The 17,231-nt window shown below is 30.6% G+C and overlaps 1 protein-coding gene across 1 annotated transcript in view; it reads left to right on the forward strand.

Moving 5' to 3' along the window:
- LOC143048099 (transportin-3-like) overlaps positions 1–11,296 on the forward strand; it is a 33,828-nt gene extending 22,532 nt beyond the window's left edge. Inside the window, exons 20-27 of the mRNA XM_076221549.1 lie at positions 176–236; positions 538–678; positions 1,198–1,314; positions 1,719–1,813; positions 2,208–2,364; positions 2,724–2,891; positions 5,045–5,157; positions 7,293–11,296. Of these exons, the coding sequence (XP_076077664.1) occupies positions 176–236; positions 538–678; positions 1,198–1,314; positions 1,719–1,813; positions 2,208–2,364; positions 2,724–2,891; positions 5,045–5,157; positions 7,293–7,353 (913 nt within the window). The 3' untranslated portion in view covers positions 7,354–11,296. The remainder of the gene's footprint in view (positions 1–175; positions 237–537; positions 679–1,197; positions 1,315–1,718; positions 1,814–2,207; positions 2,365–2,723; positions 2,892–5,044; positions 5,158–7,292) is intronic.
- Positions 11,297–17,231: the final 5,935 nt, after the last annotated feature.

Consider the following 17,231-nt stretch of genomic DNA (forward strand, 5'->3'; position numbering starts at 1 on the left):
AAATTAGAGATTTTATCCCATTTTCATGGTCCACTGAACATAGAAAATGATAGTGCGGATGCGGCATCCGTGTACTTGGGACACATTCTTGTTTATTAATATATTTATTTTGAATATTCACTTATATAAATTATCTGAACAAAACATTAAAGGTTAATATTATTGATTTTTGCAGACACACCACACCAGTAATAACCAATGGTCAAGTCCATCCATGTCAGACTGCTGTTCAACAGGTAGGTCTTTCTACTTATTCTTTATTAACTGTAAATGGATACAGGTTGTAATTTTAAAATTCTGAAATTGAAAAAAAATAAATTCAACTTTTATTGTCAGAATCAACATGTAAAACACCTTCAAGTAACAAATATTACCTCATTGCTATATTATGGAACTAAATCACAAAATTTTCCTTAACTGAAAACAAAAATGGAATTCTGTTGCTTATTTTAAATAATCTATAATAAACATGCTTTATTGCAATTTCAGATTACTTTTTTTGTACATTCCCTAATATTATATTTGGTTCCTTTTTAGATCTGGCCAGTATTATCAGAAACTTGTTCCAAGTTCCAGTCAGATATAAGAATTGTAGAAAGATGTTGTCGCTGTATCAGATTTGTGATACGATGTTTAGGGAAAAGTTCTGCTTCATTACTCACACCACTAGTCACACAGGTATGGACAATTGTAATTATTAAAATGAGGAGGACTGTACAAGTTAGAAAATTATTATGGTGAGGTTATTGTTTTTTGTCTCGGCTGCTGTTTATCAAATTTAAAATAAATTTTCATAGGACATAAGGAACAAATTGTTTTCAATATTTATATTTTACACAATACTATAGATTAACTTTTTGTGAAGGCTTTTCAAACATTTTACAGGGATTTTATTTCGTGATACCTTATTTACTTGTTGTAGATAAATAAGAAAAAATCCAAGTGTTATAGATTTGGGACACTTTATAATTGTGTTATTTTTCTACTCTTGAAAGTTGTGAAAATAAATAGTTGGTTTACAATAATTTACCTTTTATTATATTAAAGTGGCTTAATTGGTTACTTTCTATCTATATGAGCAACTTTGATTTCTGTAGCCCTTAATTTGCACATAAGTGTCCTTATTAGCAGAATCAATAACTTCATTTTAAAAGAATATTGTATTTTCTTCAATTTATTATAACTGTTTAATTTCAGATGATATCATTATACCAAGTCCATCAACATTCATGCTTCCTGTACTTAGGTAGTATATTGGTTGATGAATATGGTCAGGAGCAGTCATGTCAGCCTGGTCTTCTGAATATGTTACAGGTAAACAAACAGATAGTCTGGACAGTTAGTCATAGATTGTGATAGTCCAGGAACATTTGAATTATAAAGTCTGCTTGAATTGATAAACTGACAGATTTGATTGTGCTGTCAGGGTTTTGAACATAGAAAAGGGCTAAAGAATAAACCCAAAATATTTTGAGGTTTTCTCTATGAGAAAGTATTTGGACATAACCTTTGCTTTAATGAAGAAAAAAAACTGACAGATTTTACTGTCTAGTCAAGTTTAACCTGAAGTAAGGAAAAAGAATTAACAAATATATTTTGATGGTTGCTTGTGTTACTTTGAAATGTGATATACAGGAGAAACATGGCTACAACACCAATTGACTGTCATAAGGTTTGCTCTCTTAAATTTATTGACAGTGTAACAAATTTCATTTCAGGCTTTCTGTGTCCCAACATTTAAGATATTAGAAGAACACAATGGTTTACGGAATCACCCAGATACTGTAGATGATTTATTTAGATTATGTTTAAGGTATTACTGTTTTAGAAAATAAACACAATTAACAGTTGTATTAAAAAAAATATTGATAATCAGAATCATGACATTTTATCTATGATTCAAGTTGAATTTATGGTTATATATTACAAATATAGCAGTTTGATTTTTCTAGAATATCTAGACTTTCACATCAAAGATTTAGTTTTCCATTGAACTGTTTACATCAATTCAAATAATTTAAGGTTCATCAAACAAAAAAGAAAACTTAAATTCATGTCAAAACAACGCATTTGAATAGTTAACCTATAAAACAAATCTTTGTGCGATCTAAAACAATTGATATTTCAATATCATTTCAATACTTAAAAGAATGAATAATAATCTGTTTTTAAACCCCTCTCTGTGAACTAATGTTTTACCATTACAGATTTGTACAGAGGGCTCCAGTTCCTTATCTCCAGTGTCAGATGGCCAAACCTATCCTATGTTGTGCTATTGCTGCCTGTCCATTAGATCATAGAGATGCCAATGCTTCAGTGATGAAATATCTCACAGATTTCTTAGCATGTGCTACAAAGAAAGAGGTAGCTAACAAAATTTATGAAACTCATACACATTGCAAACAACTAAAACTCTTAAGAGTGAGTCACTTATCTTTCTAGAGTTATGCCCCTTAACAACTTAGAAAATTGCAATTTTTTTAGTTTCTGCACTCTTACTCAAGTTTTACTCGTCTAAATTTTATGAAATTCATACACAATGCTACGACTAAAACTGATAGACTCCCAGTTTTAAATTTGGGCAGTGAATCTCTTACCACTCTACAGTTATCCCCCTTTATAGCTTGAACATTTTATTTTGCTCTATTGTATGTCATTGGATTTTAAGGCTAGAAAATAAAAATTGAAAGTTTAACAATATTTTGTAATAATGTGCTTTTCAGGAGAAACCAGACTTTGAAGTACGGAAGAACTTGGTGAAAGGACTGTTAAATGAACATGGGTCACAGTTAGTTCATGCCTTAATTAATGCTTGTCTGTTTTGTTTGCCTACGTTTATGTCAGCTGATATTGGAGAAGTTTTATATGAACTAATGATAGTAGATAGACCGGTAAGAGTAGATAAAGATAAGATTTATTTTATTAAAATGTCACCATTCATTAGGTATCTATATAAATATACACACAAAGTCATAAGAATCTAACATTTGGTAAATGTATGCCAGTAGAAAACAACTTAATAGTTATGAGACAATATCATCAAAACAAACATCTAATGCATCCATAAAAGGACAACTGTTTTACATGTACATCTTACTTATTGTGTAAGTTTGTGTGTAGGTTTAGATTAAACAATAAACAAATGAACCCATAAGATTAGCATGGGTTTTTTTTTAAATCACTATAGCATTGTATATTTTCCAGACCGTATAAATATTTGGACTGTACGCGTACGTATGCATACTTTTTCAAAATACTCATACGGTCGGATCGTACGCGTACGGTCTGACTAATATCAAGAAGTTGGCAAAGTTAATTAGATCCATATAACAGATCATTTAACTTAACTCTCAAATTGATATAAAAAAGTTTAATTGTAATTGAGAAAAAAACTTTAAATTTTAATGATTTAAAAAATGCACGCTAATTGAATCTGTTTATCTCTTGTATTTAGCATGTTGATCACTCAGTAAAATAATTGAATTATACTAAAATTGAAAATATCGGAAGTAAATATAATGTTGGAGGACAATTGTTTTGGATATTTAGCAACTTTACAAAAAAATTCAAATGCTAAGGAACATACACGAACTGCAAAAATGTAAATTTAAAAAGTATTAGTTCGTTACTTGTGGTAGCAAGTGTAACATTGGTTGAGAGTACCAAAATTAGGATCAAGATATACAATTAATAAAATATTAAATTTCAATTGTTCATTTGTTCATTTTATCTGTGCAATTGCAATAATATTAATTAGTAAAACTAAAAATAAAGATTATGAATGATGTTAATTTGTTTTAATTTAATAAATATGATCTAATAACATGTATGGTCAGCTCGTACTGGACCATACGCGTATACTCATACAGTCCGACCGTAAGAGTATGGTCAGACCATACGAGTATAAGTATACGGTCCGGACCGTACGCGTACGGTCCAAATATTCATATGGTCTGTAATCTATATATTAGTTTCAGCTGCTGGAATAATGCAATTAATGACCATTTGCATTGACGCCAAACAACGTAAAATTGTGAAGGATATTACATTAGGACCTGTCTATATGTCTTCATCATAGTTGAGTTACAAAAGTAACTTCAAATATGCAGCTTTATAACATTTAAATTGTCATTAATAAACAATGCCATACCATATATCAATTGTCAAATTCATATTCTTATCACAGGCAAAATTTTGCTAATGTGAATAATTTTTCTTGACAAATAGTAAAGCTTAAATATTAAATTCAGGTTGATTTTAAATGTGAATTTCATCTTAAATATTTAAATAAAAAGAGTTACCGTAGATACTCGCTTATAAGTTGGAAGTTTGGGAGTAAAATTCAGAATCCAGAGAGGGACCGACTTATAAGAGAGATCCAGCGACCAGAGGCAAAATCCAAGCTCGAGAAAAGTGATCAGGAGTGAATTTCCTGGTCAAAACTACGTCGGTGATTGACAAACCTACATAAATCCCTAAATTTTTTTTAAAAGTTTTTGTTGAAAATAAATGACTACAATACTGTCTTTGTGTTTTATTTGTTCTCTGTTGACCTTTTTCTGTCAATTTGTGTTGAATTTCCGACTGTTTCCGGTTGTGTATTGATTTTCATGGTCAAATGGTTTGTGCATAAACCCAAAAGAAAGAGCCATGAATCAAAAATGAAAACGAGATAACAATGTACCAACTATGTAAAAGGATGTATTCAGCGGAGTTATTGTGTCATTATTGTGATATCATGATATCAATTCATATAAATCATACAATAATCAAAAATAATTTTAATATTCATTCCCAAGATCAAAATATTATTCATTAAAATGTCTCAGGTAAACACAAAGATTACAAAATTGATTGGCAAGCCAATATAATCCATTGATAACCCCTAAGAGACAAAGAGTTGTATTCACTAAAGGTGTGAAAAAAATTTCAGTGATAGGTAGACAAACTGTGTGGAATATCAAGCTGGCCAAGAAAGTTCTGGCATTGCAAAGCAATAATATATATGTCATTGAATTAATTTTATGTTTAATCATATTTTCAGACATTTTGCCGATGGTTAGAAACAACATTAAAGTCTTTACCTACAGAAAGTTCGGGAGGTGTAGTGACCGCCACACACAAACAGCTAACAGATTTCCATAAAGCTGTTACTAGGTAGGTCATGATACAGAGAGTTTTAACAGAAAATAAATAAACTTGGTGTATTTACTGTCTTCTGATAGGTTAAAAATATTGCTTTTATTTTCAATGTTTAGGTTTACTCCTGGTTTGCCCACTTTTAATTTTACCAATTATCTATTAGTTATGAAAACTAAAAAGACAAAAGGTTTAATGAGCATACAATTGTATAGTCTGTTCCAACTTAGGTAAATAGTTTGTAAGTGTTTTCCAAATATTCAGGTTGTTTATTGTATAGCAAAATAATAAAAAAAATCAAATATTTTTTCTCAGTAATTTAATATCAATTCAATCAATTAATTCAACATACATATACAGCAAATAACTAAAAAATGATATTCAGTTATAAAAGTGTCTTTATGTTCATTAGTTTCTGAATGATTTTCATGATAGAAATAAGTTTATACACTGAGTACTCTTTTATTGCAAACTTTATTTAATAAATTAATTAATTTTATAAATGCATTGCATAAGGAAATCAATTAAGCACAGAAACGTAATAAGGACACTACATGTAAAATGATGAGAAATACAATCTTTTATATATACTTCAAAAGTAACAAAACATTTGATATATTTGCAAAGTCACAATTAACAATAATTCACTTCATTGTTCAGTTCAAATGGAGAAGATGGGATTTTGCGTCAGAGTAATCTACCACGTTGATGAGTCCTTGTTGGTATCTGTATATGAGTCTGGTGTCTAATTACTCTGTATGGTCGTCTTTAAGGTGGGCGGGTTCCTCCTGCTGCATACTGGATAATGTTGCATTCTGTTAGTGCTTTTGTCTTCTTCAGTAGCTCAATGATCTCGTAGATGTATGGGTGGGCGTGTTTGAGTCGCTCCTTATGTTTGTTGTGCCATCCTTCCAGGTGATTTGTGCATGGTGCGGGGTCCTTCTGTGTAATAGTGGTTCCATAGAAAGCGGTAGTTTTCAACCCAAAACTCTGTCACGTAATCTGTAAATGGACTTGTAGCGTTGAGTAAATTAAAAGATATTCAAATGAGATTTATTCTATTTAATCTTTAGTTTCATTATTTTACTTTTCACCTTTTTTTCAGAATGTACCAATAATTAAAAATATTTGTTGATAAATTGAAATATTTATTCATTTTAGTACACATTTTCCCTTTTTTTTTTTAATAAAATACATTATCCTGCCAAATATATATAAAATATAGAAATTTTTTGCACATTTTTCTTGATTTAATAGCAGAATATTATATTATTTTTTAATTTTACAGGTAAAATATAAGGTAAAAAATATGACTATAATTCAGAAATAAACTATAATTGTTAAAACAACAATTCCCTCTATGTTTACATATACATGTAATTAAAAGTGGGCAAACCAGGATGACACCGTCAATTTTTATGGCGACAAGCTCACTCTGAAGTTGTGCATTCATACGCCAATATGTGTGTACGTTGTAATTGTTAATATAAATAATATAAAAAAGTTATTCGAGCCTTATTTTGGATAGAAATTTATTAATAATGAATGGTAATAATTTATTGAACCATAAAACTAATTTTTGACTTCACATTTTACATAATCCGCTTCGTGGATTATTCAATGTGTAGAGTCAAAAATTAATTTTATGGTTCAATAAATTCAAAATAAATAATAGCCATTAATTAAAAGTGGTTATTAAATATGATATTAAAGTATTACTTTTGAAATAGAAAAACTATTTTTAAATTGTTTCTAAAGACTTGTTCTGGGAAAGAACACCTATACATGATATTAAAGTATTTAAAAAAAAAAAACAGAAAAAAAGTATCAATTGTACTAGTAACAACATGCAGTCATTTTGATGACCTTCCGCTGTTGTCTGCTCTATGGTTGGGTTGTTGTCTCTTTGACACATTCCCCATTCCCATTCTCAACTTTATTTTAAATCTGTACATCAGACTTTCACTTACATTTTAAAAAACAAGTAAACATTTGAAACTGAATTATCATAGCTATAATTTCAGAAACTGAATTATCATGGTTATAATTTCAGACTTACAAACAACATTTGAGAAATATATGTATTCCCCATTTCCATTCTCATTTGTATTGATAAAAAAAGTATATGATGTTAATATGATTTCTTTTTACAGTGCTGAGAACTATAAACAAGTGTCAACAGCTTTAAGAGAATTTTCAAGACTTTACAGATGATAGCTTTTTTACCTCATAACAACTCTTACATGTGCAATCAAATGAAGGCTTCTTTGTGACAGATAATTTTCTTAGCCTTTTTCATCCAATTTTCTACTTGATGTAGTGTTTGGATTTTGCTCAACAGTAGTGGTTGCTGTAGAAGTCCAGATTTCTAAAAGCATGATGATAACACAATTAGATTGCAGTTGAAAGGTAGAAATAGGAAATTATGGGAGTCAAGTAGAGTGGCTTCTGTTAAAACAGTTCTGGAAAAATGATGACTGAAAAATGATGACTCTGATTGGATGATAGGAAGTAGCTTGATTGTAAACTTTGTTGTGAGAGGGTATTGACTTGTAATACAGTGAAAGTGCTTCCAATTCTCTTATTGCATAGTCAAGTGGCTTAATCAATGCTGTTGCATGGTGCAGTCTTAAAAGTTTTGTGAGAATCTCATTGTGCCGACAGAACTAAATGAACTGGTTGTTAAATGTTAGTTAGTGATATTCTAAGTAACAAAATATTATAAAATCATGAAAAAATTAAGTAACAGTATATATAATAATCATGCAAATGTGATTCATGGGTAGTGCCTACAAATCATTTTTAATGCGCCACCTAGGGGCATTATGTTTTTCAGTTTGTTAGTTTGTTCTTCAGTCTGTTATTCCTGCTTCAAGTTAAAGTTTTTGGTCAAGGTAGTTTTTGATGAAGTTGAAGTCTAATCAACTTGAAACAAACGTTCGTTATGACATGATTTTTCTAATTTCAATGCCAAATTAAAGTTTTGAGCCCTATGGTATGCCCTAAAATTGGTAAGATAGTGAATAACTGAAATTAAGAGGCTAAAAAATTTCTATTTTTTATAACTTGCTGTTTTCTTTAGAATTCCTTGATATTTTTGTTAATTAAGATTTGTTTACACTGAGGCAAAGAAGTTGTTATTTCAGTCAATACTAAGGTCAATTTTTATAAAACTTTAAATGTGGTAAAGAGTGAACAAAATTGTTTTATTTTATTTAAGATAATTATTTACTATTTTTCTTTGCTTTTGAATGTTGTATTTTATATGGAAAAGGTGATCTTAAAAAAATTCTCACTAGCATAAATGGTATGGAGCGATGTTTCTTTTTTCAATTTTATGATTGACTACTACTCTTAGTGCTGAAGCTTGTATTGCCTGTACATAAGTGCTTTAAGCAAAATTTAATATTTCTTGATATTGTTCAATAGGATATATTGCTTGTGCATAAATGCTGAAATAGTATTTATTTTTCTTCAACTTGTTCTATAGCAATATATCTTCATCTAATGTATCATGTGTGTAAAAAATTTACATGTATTTATAAACATTTTCCAACGTTTTAAAAAAATTGATGAATATTCAATATTCAACATTTAACAATGAATATTCATCATCTAATTGACAGTATTTTATATTATGCAGTAGGAGTGCAAAGAAACATAGTTATTGTTTATTGTTGTCATTATGCATAGTTTTGAAAGAAATAAAAATGTATTTTACAGAGTCTGTATAATAATTTTAAAACCATAGGTTAAGATAGCTATCAATACACATTGTTGATATCTATACGTTATAGAATATCAGGAAGAGGAGTCTTTATAACATAATCATTGAATATTTTTATTAAACTAACTATATTGCATGCAGAAATTTTTGATAAGCAGTTACTTATTACGTTATCTTAATCATAGTTTTAAAGAAAGACACTTTAAACGTTAGTGATGATCTATAAATAAAATTGAGAATGGAAATGGGGAATCAAACCAATATCTGTGTGTGGACTTTTTTGTATTTCAAGTCTGAATAGAAACATATGTGATCATAGTATTGAAACACAATAAAATCTTGTGATCATGTTGATGAATAAAAATAAGATTATGTGATCATATGAATGACAAAATCAAAATCATGTCAGCATTTTTAAGAAACACAATAAAATTATAATTGTATTAACCACAATATAATCATAATGAATCAAAATTAAATCATGTTAAAAATTTGACCAAAAAAATAAAATCATGAGTCATATTAACAAATCAAAATAAAATCAATGTCATTTTGACAAAAGACAAAAACAATCTTGAACATTTTAAAAAAACATAATAAAATTGTGATCATTTTGACAAACACAATAAAATAATTTGATAAATTTATAAGCAATGTGATCATATTGATGAAACACAATACAATTCTATGTATTTGTAATTATATTAAACAAAAACAATGAAATTGGCTAAACTAATTAAAGATTTTGACAAGTTTTGCCAAGTACATGTCACATGTTTCAGTTAAAGTTGCTGAAGTGCAGACAAAGTGACCCATGGGAGATAACTCTTGAGGTTTTAGGGTTAATTAAGATTATTGATGATACCATTTTTTTGGCCTGATAATTTTTTTTAACTTATTACAGAATTTTTGTACATTTTGTTAATAGGAATCTAAGAATGAAAATTACCTCATTAAAACACTTGAGTATCAAGTTGTAGGAAAAAACTCTGATTAAAATGTACTTTAGAATCTTCTAAACTTTTTTTCTATAAAGTGTTTAACACAAGATCAAATGTTGACCTTATGATGATTGTACTTTTGGTGCTTGTATTTAAAAAATGTTCTGTAGGTATGACAACGTACAACATATTATTGTTCTTTAAAAGCCATGTGTGTAACCAAACATGTGTTCATTTATTTAATTGTTACTTTCATTGCTTTTTACTGCTTTGTTGTTAGAAATACACCAGTTTTTTCAATACACATGTTTATGATAACATTTATGTTGCATGTTAGAAAATACTTATTTAATTTTAGTCATTAGATGACATCATATGTTGTGGCATGCATGTGTGTGTATCCATTAAAGGATGTGTATTTAGTTTAAAACAAAAGTGTTCATTACTACTTTGTTTCTTTATGAATTTCATATTTTTACTTCTTGGTAAAAGCAGAACAAGTAAAGATTTTAAGAATCAGATACAACATTGCCAGTTGAATTTATTTAAAAAAATAATTTTGTCAATTAAGAGATTGAACCAATAAGTAGATGTACCTCCAAAATTATTTAGTGTATAGATAAATAATCAAAATTACATAAGATGAAATTTCAATTAACCTACAAGTGCTGTAGATGTAGCTTATATCAGATTCATTATTAAAAGGGTAAAAGTATTATTCAGTGATTTCAGCATGTCAAGTATTTGAGTTCAATCACAGGTTTATAGAGATTGCTAAAACAATCATAAAGGGTTATCCAATTTTGAAGTTTATTTCACAATAAGATATATTTTTTTTATGTACCAAAAATTGTTTTACTTTATATAGAGCACTTCATTGACATGAAAGACAGATATGCTAAATTCAATACATGTATATGGAACATCTAAATCATTTTGTTTTAACTTTCCGTGCTTAATTAAGGAAATGCTTAAATTGTTGTTGGCACAAGTAATACCAAATCAATCTATTTAAAAGAGATGAGAATATCCATGAATTTTTTGAAAATTAGTTTTGCATTTGTTAGCACTACTTGTTTATGAAAAGGATTGTAAAACTATCATACAAAAAAAATATTTTAAAAAATATGAGTAAATTTAAAAACTACAGAAAAAAAATATTTAACCTTGAATTTCATGGATAATACCTTAAATGTACCAAAGCATAGGAATCTTCATGGTTGAATAAAATACTGTTTTATTTTTATATTGTGTGTAGTTGTGACTGAAGCATATGTGTATGTATGCTTTGTTAAATGCACTGAGAATGTGCTCTATTGTATTCATATGCAAAATTGTAATATATATTGCTTTTATACATGTGTAAATATGTACATCACTATTTTATTGGAATGTTCAGATTTGTAATGAACAACAAAAAATTGAAGTCTCAAATTGGCATTTTAAGGGGGGGATTGATAAAAAAGAAATAAATGGATTTGACTCATCAGATATTCTTTTTGTTATCTACAATCCAAAACAAACAAAAAAATTGTCAAAGAACTGGTTCAAGTCATATGAGGTTTTCGGGAGCTATCTCATGTTTTAGAACCACTTCAGAATGGTTATTACAGGTGAAACCAAATACAAAAGAAATTTTTCTTGTGTGGAACTTGCTGATTTTTAGGTAAAGATTACATGAAATGCACCCAAAACCTTATGGAACTGACTTGATATCTAAATGTTCCAAGGCTGATTACTACCTTTGTTTTAAATACACAAAATATAGTGCATTGACCATAACATTCTATACATACTATCCATGAACATTTCCAGAATTACATCGAAGTAAAATATGCTCAGATATTCAAGGCACAAAATGATGTTAAGAAAATTACATAACTTTTGCAAGGTGCAGGAATCTAATAACTGTTCTAAAATTATAAATTATGTCAATGTTAAAGTCATTTCAATTTAAAAATTGGAGTTATCTTCCTTTGTCTAGAAAAGCTGTTCAATCAACAACAATCAATGCAATATTTAATGATAAATTGAAGCGATCTTTATCGTTAAGTGTTTTCAAGCACTTTGATTTAAAAGTTTGTGTTGACCCCTCCAACCACAAAGGTGCATAAACTCTAGCTCTGTAAAGATGCTTTAATATTCCCCATTCTAGATATGGAGGCTATATTGCCTTAACCTTGCCTGTTCATTTGTTATTTTGTCAAACAAATATTTCTGTCAGACATTTTTCAGGTACATCTACAACAAACAGAATGACTTTGTATGCCGTAAACAACTAGACACAGATAAGGAGGGGTTAGAACTTTTGAGCGTCTGAGACATCAATTTCCTATTTGATGATACTTTAAATTTTTCTATATGTTGAATGAAATTAATATTTTGTCACAAATTTCCCTACCTACTACTTAACAGAATTATTTCATATTTACAACTAGGCAATGATGGGTTGTACTTTGTGAACAATTTTAGAATCAGTCAGAGTTCAGTTCTTTTGTTATTTTATTTTTTTCAGAAAGCCACTTTTATTTGAGATACTTTGAATTATGAGTTAAGTTATGTTAAGCATGTTAAAATGTGCTATCTTATTGTGATTAATTTGGGCAACATGTATCAGGATGGATGGCTTTTGGATTTAAGTTGAGTTAAAAGGAATGGTACCTGTTTACTGTGGGTCTGAATATTCTGCTTACTAGTCATTAATATTCATTGTAGACTTTAATTGCTTAAATTCATGTCATTTGGCCTGTTAGAAAGTTGTCTTATTGGCAATCATACCTCATCTCTTTAATTTTATAAAAGTTAATACAGCTTGATATTGATCATGGTATAAGTATTTATTTCTGTCAACTTGACTAATCCTTACCATGTACCTATCAATCAAGGATGTTTGGTTATACATCAGTAAGACAGCACCCTAATTACATTAAACATAGCAGCACAGATACTGTGATTTAGCCCATATCCATGTCTCCGCCATAACAGGGGGCATTAAGTTTAACCCTTGTCCGTACTCCTGAAATTGGTTTCGGTTCTTTAACCTAACTGTACCTCAACCAAATGTTATGACACTTTTAAGTCAAATTACAGGCATATGACATATAGTCTTAATGGGATGTCAAGTCCAATGCTGCATGACATATCATCTTGAGATGATGCTTAAATCCAATTGTGAATAATATGACTGTGCTCGATTACGTAACTTAAAAAATCTATATATGAATCTTCAGGTCAATTGTACATAACACATCATCTTGAAGCGATGTTTCCTCATGCAAAATACCAAAAAACCATGTCCAACAGAAAATATATGGGGTGGAAACAGTCATGCCACTAAACACAATGAGGTCATCAATTGCATCAAATGGTACACAAAAAGTAACCATATGCTCAATACCAAATCCCTTTGAAAAAAGGATTTAATATTAGTCCAGACAAGATCATGTACCTAGCACTTCAAAATCAATAAGTTGACTTTTAGATAAAATAAAAAAAAGTCCAATGGTGCATTACATATTGTGTTGAAGGGAGTTTTTTTTAGTCGAATGGTGCATGCCATATTGTCTTCAGGGATGTTAAGTCCAATGGTGCATGCCATATCTGATGTACAGTAGTTGTCATTTGTTTATGTAATTCATACGTAGACGGGTTTCTCGTTTTTTATATAAATTAGACCGTTGGTTTTTCCGTTTGAATGGTTTTATAACCAGTATATTTTAGATGCAAGAATGTTAAAATGTGGAATTCAAATAATTGTCAATATTTAGTATAAGTTAAGATATTTAACACTAGCTTAAGAAATAATTTACTTGATAAATAGTTAATATAATCTTCACAATTTTTGATAAGTGTTAAGCAATTATTATGTAATCCCCTGAGGCCTTAATGACATTAGAGACTTAAGCCTAAGGATTAGATAAGTGTTATATATATGTAGCGGGGTTGCTTCCCCTTAGTACAGGTAGAACATATATAACAGTCTTAATCAACTGAGCTAGGGAATCGATTCTTTGGCTCAGTGGGTTAACGCACTGACTGTCACGCAGATGACCTGGGGTCGAATCCTGGTGGTGATCATCTAAATTTGTAGAGTAGATACAGGCTCTCCGGTTACATTTGGTGCCCGACTAAAAAATCCACAATGGTTATCTGGAGTATAGCCAGGGTTTATGTTGTTAAAAGTCATATACAATGTATTAAGATATGATGACTCTTGTGGTGGGGGAATAGTGTAGCGGGGTTGCTTCCCCTTAGTACAGGTAGAACATATATAGCCAGTCTTAATCAACTGAGCTAGGGAATCGATTCTTTGGCTCAGTGGGTTAACGTACTGACTGTCACGCAGACGACCGGGGTTCGAATTCCGGTGGTGACGATATAAATTTGTAGAGTAGATACAGGCTCTCCGGTTACATATACAAAAGGGATTTCTTACTTTTTAAGATGATTTAAGTTATGTTGCAAAGACTTGATTTTGAGAAAATAGATAAATTAGCATTATTATGTAAATTAGATATATGAGTATTAATGCTATGTAAATTGAATCATGAAAACAATATTTATATAATAGACCAGTTTTTCAAGAACTATTATGTTTATTTCATTGAGAAACCATGTTTTGGTAAATTCTCATAAATTCAAAATGCCTAAAGCAAACTCGAGTAGTTATACGATTTCTATGGCAAGAGTGAATACCAGTCGTAGTAATACTGCCATTCTTTTAGTGCTATTTTTCAGTATATAAATACTTATTCAAGTTCTTTATAATTTTATAATTAACATATAGTAAACAATTCAACAACTTAAATATAATATTAAAAAGAGGAAAATGTTTTATTAAAGGGACATCTCCCTAAACCCGAGACGCAACGCCCCACCGGTCATTAACAGAGAAACCACGCCCCAACGGTCATTATCAGACGGAAACCATGCCCCACCAGTGATTATCATGTCAAAAGTTCGTTAACGACCGGTTTTCTGGTCCGTTTTGTTCTGTTAATGACCGATTGAATGTATTACTGAAGAATAATGAATGTCACGTGGCCTCTTTTTATCCAATAGTAGACGCTTATTCTTAACCGATATGAAATAAATATATATTAGTTGACCATGTAGTAAAGGACAGTCACGCATTGGACACTTATATTCTGACACTTGTAGTTTACACTTGTGTTATAAACTTGGATTTTAGACAGTTATATTGGATTGATATAAGACATGCTGTTTTAATATGTCTCATGAACATAAGGTAGTTGTGATATGTGATTACTGTGATTGATAAACTATACTGAATGCTGATTTAATAAACATTGTATATTGAACTTTGAATCTGTGTTACGTTGACATGTATTCATATAAAGCTACCAGCTAGTTCCCCCAACCTAGCAAGATAAATAACCAGGTCAGGAACGAGCATAGTACTGGCCTTGGTATAGTTTTACTTTACTAATTTTTGAGGCCCTTTATAGCTTGCTGTTTATTGTGAGACAAGGCTGTGTGTTGAAGGCCGTACCTTGACCTATAATGGTTTACTTTTATAAATTGTTATTTGGATTGAGAACTGTATCATTGGCACTCATACCGCATCTTTCTATATCTACATATAGCCTTGGTGGGATGTTTTAGTCCAATGGTGCATATGACATAAAGCCTTGATTGGATGTTCAAGTCGAATGGTGTATATGACATATTGTCTATGGAATGTTTAAGTCCAACGTTGCATGACACATAGTCTTAAAGCCTAAAGGGATGTTTAAGTCCAATGGTGCATATGACATATAGCCTTGATGGGATGTTCCAGTCGAATGGTGTATATGACATATCGTCTTGATGGAATGTTTAAGTCCAACGTTGCATGACATATAGTCATAAAGGGATGTTTAAGTCCAATGGTGCATAGCTCATATAGCCTTAATGGGATGTTTAAGTCAAATGGGGCATATGACAAATAGCCCTGATGGGATGTTCAAGTGGAATGGTGTATATGACATATCGTCTTGACGGAATGTTTAAGTCCAACGTTGCATGACATATAGTCATAAAGGGATGTTTAAGTCCAATGGTGCATAGCTCATATAGCCTTAATGGGATGTTTAGTCAAATGGGGCATATGACAAATAGCCCTGATGGGATGTTCCAGTCGAATGGTGTATATGACATATCGTCTTGACGGAATGTTTAAGTCCAACGTTGCATGACATATAGTCATAAAGGGATGTTTAAGTCCAATGGTGCATAGCTCATATAGCCTTGATGGGATGTTCAAGTCGAATGGTGTATATGACATATCATCTTGATGGAATGTTTCAGTTCAACGTTGCATGACATATAGTCTTAAAGGGATGTTTAAGTCCAATGGTGCATATGACATATAGCCTTGATGGGATGTTCAAGTGGAATGGTGTATATGACATATCGTCTTGATGGAATGTTTAAGTCCAACGTTGCATGACATATAGTCTTAAAGGGATGTTTAAGTCCAATGGTGCATATGACATATAGCCTTGGTGGGATGTTCAAGTCGAATGATGTATATGACATATCATCTTGATGGAATGTTTCAACCCAACGTTGCATGGTATATATAGTCTTAAAGGGATGTTTAAGTCCAATGGTGCATATGATATATAGCCTTGATGGGATCTTTAAGTCTAATGGTGTATATGACATATTGCTTTGATTGGATGTTCAAGTCTAATGGTGTATATGACATATCGTCTTGACGGAATGTTTAAGTCCAACGTTGCATGACATATAGTCATAAAGGGATGTTTAAGTCCAATGGTGCATAGCTCATATAGCCTTGATGGGATGTTCAAGTCGAATGGTGTATATGACATATCATCTTGATGGAATGTTTCAGTTCAACGTTGCATGACATATAGTCTTAAAGGGATGTTTAAGTCCAATGGTGCATATGACATATAGCCTTGATGGGATGTTCAAGTGGAATGGTGTATATGACATATCGTCTTGATGGAATGTTTAAGTCCAACGTTGCATGACATATAGTCTTAAAGGGATGTTTAAGTCCAATGGTGCATATGACATATAGCCTTGGTGGGATGTTCAAGTCGAATGATGTATATGACATATCATCTTGATGGAATGTTTCAGCCCAACGTTGCATGGTATATATAGTCTTAAAGGGATGTTTAAGTCCAATGGTGCATATGATATATAGCCTTGATGGGATCTTTAAGTCTAATGGTGTATATGACATATTGCTTTGATTGGATGTTCAAGTCTAATGGTGTATATGACATATCGTCTTGAGGGTGTAATTTAGTCCAAAGGTGCATGTATTATCGTATTAAGGGGTGTTTAAGTCAAATGGTTCAATTGAAGATTTCTTCCTATTGCGCAATACTATGCAATTTACGATTTCTTGCTATGTGCAATACCGTATGCAATTGAAGATTTCT

Source organism: Mytilus galloprovincialis, chromosome 10 (genome assembly GCF_965363235.1).
Source record: "Mytilus galloprovincialis chromosome 10, xbMytGall1.hap1.1, whole genome shotgun sequence".
NCBI lineage: Eukaryota > Metazoa > Mollusca > Bivalvia > Mytilida > Mytilidae > Mytilus > Mytilus galloprovincialis.